Genomic DNA, 10,627 nt, shown 5'->3' with positions numbered 1-10,627 from the left:
GTCTCAGTTTCGACGAGGTCATTCATTTGCTGTTCCTCGGTATCTGCTGGTCGTTCTGCAGATGGAGCTGAGGATAACGCTGGAGGAGCCTCGGCTGGTCGGAGCACAACGCTTTCCCAAGAAGAATCTTCTCCCTTTTTCTTTTTCTTTTTTTCTTTTGAGGATGTCTATCGCTTTCCGGGGAGCGGGCCAGTAATGGACTCTAATGCAGCAAAGGAAATTATCCACTCATGTCCAATCACTACCTATGAGGCACCGATCAATAGCAGGTCCCCAGGGCTCGCAGGGAGACCGGGCTCATGCTGAGAGCAGGGAGGGCCGAGCGCACTGCTTCTGGAATGGAGGGCAGTGAGGCTGTCTCTGGATTTATATTTGGGGTTTTACTTCTGTCTGAAAGCAGGGTGGATTTGTTTAAAAGTAAGAATGTTTGACAAGTCGACAGCAGTCTCTCAGGGTTGACTTATAGATGCCGTGTAATACGAACGGTGCAGGAGCTGGTAGGAGACGAGGCTCCACAGACACGACAGCAGTTTACACGTTCGGACTTCGCCACACTGGAGCGATGTGTTCGCCACGTCGTTCACGAGGCAGGCAGACTCAGAGCTTCACTACAGAAGAACCACATCAGCACGACGCAAACAAGACAGGAGGGTCAGCAAAGCAAAGGCTTTATTCAGATGAAGGCAACAGAATAGGTTAAATCTACTGTCTGAGCAGATAATAATGTCTTCAGGGTTGATTTAGAAGAAGTGAGTTCGTCAGCCGTCCTCAGGAAGGAGGTTTTTTTCTCTCCACAGGTGAAGAGAGTCGGAATTAAAAGCTGCTTCACCTTCTCTGCTCCCGACTCTGGAACATCTAGTAAACCTCTCCCAGAGGGCCTCGGCGGTCTGGAGGGTCAGTCTGAGATGGATTTCAGCCTGAGACCATCCACAGCCTTATGAAACACCGAATTCAGTCCTTTGACCCACAGGCTGCCAGGGAGCGGCTGGAGCTCAGGTATGACGTGCTCCACCCTCTTTGTGTTGGGTCAGACTGGATGAGCTGCAGCTGCTTAACAGAATCTTAAATTTATACATGTAAACACATATTAAAACAATCCAGCCGACTGAATATAAATGCATGAAAAAGTTTCTCTGAATCTTTGTTCTTTCACTGTTTCTCAGACGGTGGAATTCTGTCTGCAGCTGCTGATTCTCAGCTTTCATGAGCGGCTGTGGATGTTTTTGAGCCATACAATGTTTTGTTACGTTTCTCCTGCTCCGAAATGTCACCAGCCGTGGCTGGGTCGTGTTTTTCTTTATGTTTACTTGCCGCTCCCATGAGCAAGGCTTCACAAGCAGAGCGGTTTGTTGGATTTGCAGTTGTGTTTCACTTGTGCTTGGTTTCTGTGTTTTGTGCCTCTGAGTTCCTCCCTGTGGCCACCCTGTGTGATCTCTGACCCGAGGCTCTGTTCAGTCTCTCACGTCTAAACAGTGAGCAGGCGTCGCTGGACCAACGCTTCAACATGCAGGCCGCAGTGTTTCGGCTCGTCTCGGCATGCAGGGCATGGATGCACACAGCAGAGCAACAGTCTATTGCAGTTCAGTCTTTTGTGATATGCATGAAGTTCACATAAATGAAAGATGGATTTTGAAATATGTTGTGCAGTGAAGTTGCAAAAGGGCAATCCAAAGAGACGTCAAGGGAACGAGCGGCAATCATAAGAAGAGGAAAGGCCCAGCACAAAGCTCAGGAGCAGCCTGGTGAAAGGCAGTCCTCAGGTTGTCTTGTCCCAGTCTGCCTCTCACGTCTGCTCCTGTTACAGCCACGATATGAATAGAAAACACTAATAAACCACGGGGCCAACTGAGAGAAAGATTTGGATTGTCAGTTCTTCTAAAAATAATCATTTTGAGGTAACTGATTTGACCTCCAAAAAAAAGATGGAAAAAGGCTTTTTATTGTTCTGGTTTTTTCTGTGAGAACAAACAGCTTTTCATTGTAGTATATCAGCAGTGAAATGTGTTGTTTCCTGATATTTGACTTCCTGTTTTATCTCCATACTCCTGTGACTCATTTAAAGTCAGAATACAATATTTTGTTGCCGATTCCATCCACCGAAACTCTGCTGGGACCTGCAGTAAAGTCTCACATCTTTCCCCATTCAGAGTTCATCATTCATAGTCTCCAAACAGAGCTTCTCACTTCATTTCAGTAGTATTCTTCACTGTCCTGAAAGCAATGTTTGTCAGTTTATCCCATACTCACTGGTTAGTGCGAGTTGAAGCGGCAGTGAATGAAAGCTTGTTGTATGAACGGTGAGCTTGTGTTTAAATGACCAGAGCGAGCTGCGAAAAGCAACCATCAGACGAGCTGCTGAGCTAAAACTATCACCTCCTCCAGTAACTTCCTCAGTCCTAATGCCTCTCAGCGACTCGCCCTCTCTCTCTCCCTCTCCCTCTCTCTCCAAGTCGTCCTGATCAATTAGTCTCCTGCTCGCCGTCGGCCTGTCTGCATGACCCCTCCTCCTCTCCGTCAAACGGCAGCGTGAAACACGGGCAGAGTGCCCTGAACCCCTGAAACCATCGCGCCACAAACACTCTCCGGGCCGGCGAAGGGAAGTAGAGAGCCTGCCAGAGATAAAGTGGAGGACCACAAACAAATGGAGTAACTGAGCTCATTAATGCGGCGGCGCGGCGCGGTGGGTCAGCATCCTGCCGGAGGCCGATCGGCTTTCCATGACATCATCCGCAGCAGCCTCGGAGTCATTGACAAATCTGACGTACACGAAAACACCCACAGCATCAGGAAGACGCCTTTCCCCTGGCGTCAATGCATCAATGGGAAAGTCTCATTACGAAGTGAACTCCATTAATCAGAGTAAAGTAAAAACAACAGCCTCACTCAGTATCAAGACGCAGAAATCTTCCAAAATAAAGTGACAGTGTTGTGTTTTGGGGGAGTGTGTCTGATAAAAATGTTAGCAGATTGTTTTTGAGACAAAGCACAAAGGAAAAACACCAGCAGCATCACTTCCACCCCGTCTCTACAGGCACTCTTCAGGTTTCATCATTTTAGAGCTGCTTGCCACACCCTCTTCCTTCTGTTTCCCAGTGGAAGCAAAACACTGATATTCCCGTTTCAAGCAGCCAGATCTGTGGGAGAACGAGGCGGACGGATGGAAAACCCTGCAGCTCTACACGTTTGACCCAGAGTCCGAGATCAGACCTGAGGCTGACCTTCTTAACATCTATTTCTTTTGTTCATTAGTAAGAAAAAAAACCGTCCAGCCACAAAACCAAAATGAAACCCGGGCAGTTTGAAGCTTTCATTCTGTAGAATTCAAAGAAACATCAGCATGTGCCAAATAAATATCAAACGTTTATTGGAGATGGAGCAATCTGGTTAGAAAACGAGGAAAGGTTGACGTAAAGATAAAGAAAACTGGTACCCATCTGAATAGGGTTTATACAGAATTTTAATGATTTTAAGAATGGAATTCTTTCCCTTGAGCTTTTTATAATGCAGCAAATTCCATCAGAGCTTCCCTCGAGATATTTATCACAAGCAGATGAAACATCTGTAAAATAAATCATTTGTCTGCAGACAGAGAGCGTTTCGCTGCAGATTTTCAGCAACAACCAAATAAAGCTGAATTACTTGAACACCAAATTCACCACCGTCCATGAATGAAGAACACTCGCTTGGTGTGAGTCAGCGTTCAGGATCCGTGGCCACTCCTCCCTCCCGGCTCAGAACATGACCTGGCATCTGAAGTGCTTCTGCCTGGTGGCGTTGTGGTTCATGCCCATCTTCAGCGCCCACTTGGACTTCATCAGCTGCACGTACTTCATGTCCTTCTGCTTCTGCAGGGAGCCGTCGCCTGAGAGAGGACCAGGAAACACGGGCGAGTTGAGATGAACGTTGCTGAGGAGGATTCCGACGGTCCGGGATCTGAAATCGGCCTTACCGGCGTCTCCTCCCCAGCCCAGGGCTTTGTACTGCCGGAGGACTCGGCCGACGGCGTTCCTGTTGTGGGAGAGCGCCACGGCCCGCTCGGCTCCAAACCGCTGCTTGTAGTACCTCATGAGGGAGCGGTGGCCAATCTTTGCACCTGAAGAAAGACGCCGTACTTTATCGTCCATCCATGGTGTTAGCTCATCGTTTTGTGACTTTAGGGGAACTCAGATCTATTTAATGTTCGGCACTTTCTTTCTTGGTTTTGTCTGTTAAATATTTTTCAAAAAGATTCTGGATTCTCATCTTTAACATCTTTGATCCAAAATCTGAGTAATTATTTCATATAAAAACACAGTCAATCATTTTTATATAGAGAGTGCGAAATGTTTAAATATTTCCTTTTGACAAACCTGAAGTATCGAGTTGAAAATGAAGTTTGTGACGAAACAATCCAAAGAAAATTTAAATAAAACTAATAAAAGTTTCATTTGGTTTTTCTTTTTTTCCCAAATAGAAAGGATTTTTTTTCTACCAAAGTGTAAAAAATGCGGCGCTGTCCTTGGTCCTGAACAGCGTTTCACAGTAACACAGTAAGGGCCTCCACACACTACAGGATAATCGGGCCGAATTTTGCCCCGATCTTCTCCTCCCGATCGAGGCCGACAGGGTCCGATTGTCGGGAGTATGCAAATGAGTTCGGGTCCGATCTTCGTGTAGTGTGCGGTGTGTTCCGAGAGATTTTTTCCGGTCGGAGCCTCTCGGGAGGCGTCGGAAGGGGAGATCGGAGATAATGAACATGTTCAATATTTCCGATTGCAAATCCTGTAGTGTGTGGAGCTCCGAGAGGCGCCGATCAGCTCTGAGTAGAGCTGTCCACACCCTCGAAATAAAGCTCTCTGATTGGATGAACAGCTCCGTCTCACCAAGGTGCCGCTGATTAAAAACATCCACTCACAGCTGTCAGAGCTGGATGATGAATATATATCTGTGAAATATATTCACTATATGACAGTGAAACAGAAAAGCCAGAGCTCCTAAACTCAGCTGTGCAGAAAGTGATGGTTAATCCTGTCGCTCCTGGATGAACTGGATCCTCCATTCAGACCCAAACTCCGATCTAATATCTGCATCTCCGCCAGTCCTGCAATAATCCCAATGTTTTAATTAATCTCCGTTATTACCATCACGGAAGAATGGGGAAGAAAAAAATAATAATAAAAGAAAAAAAAAACTTTCCACTGATTCCGTGCCCTCAGAGACAGAGCGGACTATAATGAAACTTTCCTAATCAACGTATTTTTACTCTGATTTAAACTATCAAATCTGTGGACATAAAGAATGATTTAAGATATTTGATGATTTAAAAAAGATTTAAAAAAGTAGCTTTTATTTGACACGGTCTGCTAATAACTTTATTCTACTGCTGCACTCGAGACTCAAAAGTAAAAAAGAAAAACAAAAAAAACATACAAACAGATTAGCTAATAAGCTGAATTATTATTAAATGTAAATTCTAATAAAATGATCTGAAACTATGTTTCCCTCTTCTGTACTGGAACATTTAAATTTTCTAACAAGGTGCTGACAGTCCGTGCTCCGTGCGCACGGCGGGTGGGGGTCTGCACTGAAGGAGCGATACCAATGTGAATGAATGAACTGAGGGAACGAATGAGTTCTCCACTTATTATTGAAAGTGGAGATGAATGTAAAAACAGCAATGAAGGGAAACAGCACGAAGTCACGTCGGACGACGTGAGATTTGGAGGAGTGAGGAGCCGATTCTCGGCTGAAGAATCTGCTAGTGTGTGGTCTGCTCCGGAGTGACACCGCACACTAGACGATCAGGAGAGGAAGATCGGGTGCGATCTGTCCTCTGCTGTCTTGTAGTGTGTGGTGTCTGAATCGGGGAAGATTGAAAAAATCCTGTAGTGTGTGGCGGGCTTAAGGCGCTTGTTGTGGCTGTCTGAATGAAGATGAGTTGCTGCATCCCGACTCGTCTGTTTCCTACAGCTCACACATTCGACTCACGCGAGCAGCTCCTAGAATCAACCCACCTGAAGGCAGGGTGAGCTCCAGCGTGTCGTCGTCGTACTCCAGGGCCTTGTCGTCGGGCAGCTCGTCGTCGTCCATGACGGCGTCTTCTCCCTCCTTCCTGTCGGGGTAGCTGCTCCTGTGTTCATCAGATCAGGTTCCATCAGCGGCTGTGCATGAATTCAGAACCGTCACAGCAGCTGCTGACTTTAAACGACTCCTCACCCCCTCAGATGGTTCATTTTTCTAAATCTGCACATGGAGTTTTATGTCTATGATCAAACGAAGACTCTGTGAGCTTCGTGTCTGGTCAGATCGATTTCTTTGCAGGCCAGAACAGAACACCAGATACATCGGCCTCACTGCTTCAGGAAACTTTAAAAGCACATATTAGGTTGGAGATAATCTGCTATTGTGGCTGTGAGAAAACAATTCCGACAGGAAAAACCGACTCTACTTAGAAAGCCATAACTCAATTAGACCAATGTTACGCCATTTCTCAGGCCCCAGAAATATCAAAGGAGTGTCTCTCATTACAGGCTGAGGCCGACGCTTCATGACGCATCGCTCCGCCAAACTTCTCCATCAAACCGGCACTCCGGCCACGTCAGTGAGGATCTTCTCAGAGTGTTTTGGAGAAGCACACATTCTCAGACGAGACCACAGATCCACAGGAAATCAATTCCACACTCAAAACCCTTTAGAGTTCCCTGTATTCATCTGACCGCATTAACCCTCAATTCTGACAGAGCTTTTTCCATTATTTGGTCGTCGCCCCGAGTGAGAATGGTTACCAACCTGAATTTTATAAATAGATCTGGCAAAAACTAGTCCTACTCCAGAGGAAACACTGGGCTCATATAAATTACAGCTCTTTAACAAACATACCTAGAGTTAAAGTTCCCAGCTATGTTTGCTTTCATACAGCTTCTAATACTGCCCTCAAAGCAAAAGATAAGTTTCATTCAGTCATCATTTACCTGAAGTCGTAGAAGTCTGCAAATTCCAGGGCGGCGTCGCCGTCCGTGAAGAGTTTACAGTGGCTTTTGTCGGTCATGTGACTCTGTACTGCCTCTGTGGAGTAAAACGAGCGTCCCTTCTCGTTACACCACAGACACACGTTTCCAGCACCGACTTTTTCACCTGTAACAAGAAACACACACAAGATGTCAGTCAGGATCACAGAAACGACAAACACGTTTTTAGACAATGTTTCCACGCGGTCCAATCCTTGTTGCCTGACATCCTCAAAAACAAGTCTTGATTTCATTTCACACCGACTCCAATTCAACTCCATCGTTTAATAAAACGGTAGAAAGAGGACAGGGTGTGTCTCAACTCCACAGTAATTTGAAAGAGACAGAAGATTGAAGTCGTGGCGCCGACTCACCCAGATACTGAACGAAGCCCTTGAGGTCGACCAGGAACTCCACGTCAGGAATGAAGAAGCTGTGGACTTTGGTCATGTGGGCGACGTTCTTCAGGAGCGACCTGGAGTGGTGCGAGCAGAACAGGCAGTCGGTGACGGGGATGGAGCCAGGCAGGGCGGCGGCGTGCGAGTCTGGGAGGCCGGCCGCGCTGCCGTCCTCCGGGTCCACGGACTCCTCCTCATCAGCATCTTCGTCCATGTCGTCGTCGTCGTCGTCATCTTCATCCTGATCGAAGTCCTCCCATTCTTCTGCAAGATTTTCATGGGAAACATTACAACAAACTAACACATATTTTTTCTTTTAATACATCAGTCAAGTCTGAACTAGACAAACATATACATTTATTTTATAAATGTATATCTCAATGATACAGGACACAGCTCTAATAATCACACATATTAATTCAGATTTCTTTATATATTCATACAGAACATTACGTCCCGCTGGAGGAGTTGTGACCTACATTTCAAAAGGCATTTAAAAATCATAAGATGTTGCTAAATTGTCTTAATCTGTGCGCCAGTTCCCCCCCAGGAGGGACTGACTCAGCTGGATCACTCTCCAATCAGTGAGGTTTCTTTCCCCAGAATAATTTTCTTCTCATAATTTAAAAACATATTATCATGAAAAGGAATAAATAGAGGAGAAAATTATTACCTACGTCAGCACAATAATCATTTTTAGAAAAGAATTTATTCAGAGGAGAAGATGAATTAGAATCAAAGACTGAGAGATTAACTGTGAAAACAGTCCGAGACTAAATGAAACCAGTGTGAATGTACCTGGAACAGGGTTTTGCTTTTAGTGCGTATGGACGCCATCACTGGGAAAACATTTACATTCCACTATTCTACCAAAAACAACTACTTGGCGTCAGACATGCAGGAAAATTGGGAGGAGAGGAACCAGGAGGTTCTTGCTGATCTTGCTTTGCTTTGAAAACCAGAAATCTAAACTACCTTTGAAACGCACTGAGCTGAACCATGTACCTTCTTCATCTCCGGCGCCCTCCTCTCTCTCTCGCCGGCGGGCCTGCTCCTCCAGCCACATCATCCTGGGTGGCTTCTCCGCCCTCTGCTGTGGTGTCTGGCTGCCTCCCGGCTTGGCGGGACTCGGCCTCTGCTGCTCTCTCAGTGCCTGCTGCAGGGCCTCGTTTCTCGCGTCGTGGTCTGGTTTCTCATCGCCGAGCCCCTTCTCCAGATTCTTCTCGTTCATCTTCTCCACCTTCCTCTGGGCGACCAGCAGGGCCTGCTTCTCTGCCTGCTGGTGTTTGTGGGACTGCAGGTGGTTCTGATAGGCGTTGACGCTGGAGAACTTCTTGTTGCAGGCGGAGCATCCCTCCACGGTGGCGGCGTCGGAGAGCTGCTTCTCGGCGGCGGCCCTCTGGGCCAGGACGCGCTCCTGGAAGTTCTCGGCAGTGACGGGAGGCATGTCGGCCACCTTACGCTTCAGGTTGTAACGGTGCCAGTCGGTCTTGTAGTGCGCTCGCTGCACCTCACCGTCTGCAAATGCCACGCGGCAACTGATGCACGTGTAGGAGGCCATTGTGGCTTTAAAGGATGAAAACAGGATATCTAGAGAAAACGGCAGAAAAATGAAAGATATCACAATGACACAGCTATTCCACTCAGCTGCTGATATGAAAAGATTTTTTCTTACAAGTTTCAGCTATAAATCTGATCCCGAGTCAGTTTTATTGCCCATAAGGTGAACAAAGACACACCTGCCTTCAAATTTAAAGTCTGTCTAAAGATTTACTGCAATGAGTGATTGTATAAACCTGAAATAAACGGAGCATATAGATGAGGAAATTAGCATCTGAAGAAAACGATCCAGTCTAGCTGTATGTCTAGGAGAGGACAGCACCGAATGGCAATTGATTCTAAATGAAAATAAAGTTTTATTAACGTTAACACAAGATTAATGTAGGGCATCTTAAATAAAATAATCTGATACTTGACTGGGGTTACCACTGATGTCTTGATCACACTGCCTCGAAATCATGAACATATGAACCCATTTATTTAGAAAAACAATTCCAGAACTTGACATTTTGAGTTTAAAAAGAATCCAATAAAACAAAACCATGATTGCTCCTTTCGTGTGATACTGATCTGATTATAGCCTAGTATGTCAGTGACAGTAAAAAGTGTAAATGTCACTGTTACATAACTTCAAAATCATTTAAGTGTGAAATAAAAGATCACAAACAGTGTAGCTAAGCTAGTTGCAGACTAGGTTGTAACCAATGTTCAGAGTTATTGTGTAAAGTCTCAGAATCAAACTGTAACCTGATTAATCGTGAGCTGCGCCACAACACTGCCGTGAGCTGATAGCACCCGGCTAACACTCCGGTGTTTCCGAACAACTCGTTTCCCTGTCAACTGGTGACCGACTTCCTGCAACGTCCGGTGCTGCTGCGTTTAAAGCAGATGTTAAATGTCGTCTGAAATCCGTATCTGTCATAATAACCGCATTTACAATAAGTCTAGAACCATTTTAACAGTCATTTTCGACATCTGCCACTGATAAGTGCGGCAACGACCAGGCAACAAGAGCCAGTCACCAGTTAACAGGGAAACCACTTCATCCTAAACACCGGTGTAAACACCGCCAGTTACAGGATAGAAACGACAACCCTTCAATCGTATTTACGAATTAAAAAACCTTCAGCATAACCCAACATCTCCCTCACACGGCCACTCACCTTTTCAGAAAACTGACTTCTTGTAAAACTGAGTTCGCTCCTGTTTTTGCCGGACCTCCTGCTCGAGCACAACACACGAGGGTCAACTTTGACCCGCGTCTTCTTCGTGGGTGGATTCGCGGCAGCTGCGACGTGTATCTAACGCTCTGCTGCTACCTGTGGCTTTGGATGGTATTTATTTGGCTCCAAGCCGAACTCGAATTCTTTATTCATCTAGGAATACACGTATTGCGTATTGGGAAAAAAATGTTGCAAATACTCAAATGCATGAAAACAATTTAACTCAATAACAGCATTAGCAGACGCACAACAATTTAACCTTTGGTAGGGCTGAAGTCAATTCAAATAATGTTACTGGTAAATGTAAAAAAAAAAAACCCTACAACACTGCTCGGTTGAGCAGTCAGTCGACCTAACTGATTACTAATATACTGACAAATCGTCTTTGTGATGTGGGAATGTTTCCTTCAAGGATGTCATCTTTATGTTTTCAGAGAAACTCCAATTCAGCAGAAAAAAA

The 10,627-nt window shown here is 45.6% G+C and overlaps 1 protein-coding gene across 1 annotated transcript; it reads right to left on the bottom strand.

Moving 5' to 3' along the window:
* Positions 1 to 3,439: 3,439 nt before the first annotated feature.
* znf622 (zinc finger protein 622) lies at positions 3,440 to 10,220 on the bottom strand. Its single transcript, XM_030115825.1, has 7 exons — positions 10,108 to 10,220; positions 8,390 to 8,974; positions 7,361 to 7,648; positions 6,951 to 7,113; positions 5,994 to 6,109; positions 3,950 to 4,093; positions 3,440 to 3,862 (listed from the first exon to the last, which is right to left on the bottom strand). The coding sequence occupies exons 2-7, from the start codon at positions 8,943 to 8,945 to the stop codon at positions 3,732 to 3,734; spliced, it is 1,398 nt and encodes a 465-aa protein (XP_029971685.1). The 5' UTR covers positions 8,946 to 8,974; positions 10,108 to 10,220; the 3' UTR covers positions 3,440 to 3,731.
* Positions 10,221 to 10,627: the final 407 nt, after the last annotated feature.

Source organism: Salarias fasciatus, chromosome 18, assembly GCF_902148845.1.
Source record: "Salarias fasciatus chromosome 18, fSalaFa1.1, whole genome shotgun sequence".
Classification (NCBI taxonomy): Eukaryota; Metazoa; Chordata; class Actinopteri; order Blenniiformes; family Blenniidae; genus Salarias; species Salarias fasciatus.
The sequence above is the reverse complement of the archived record's forward strand: the minus strand, read 5'-3'. Positions and strand labels throughout refer to the sequence as shown.

Coding starts and splice junctions, on each gene's coding strand:
- znf622 (XM_030115825.1), bottom strand. CDS start 8,945: ATGGCCTCCTACACGTGCATCAGTTGCCGCGTGGCATTTGCAGACGGT. Junction 6,110..6,950: donor GCAGACTTCTACGACTTCAG/GTAAATGATGAC, acceptor TGATGAACACAG/GAGCAGCTACCCCGACAGGA. Junction 3,863..3,949: donor GGGCTGGGGAGGAGACGCCG/GTAAGGCCGATT, acceptor GTCCTCTCTCAG/GCGACGGCTCCCTGCAGAAG.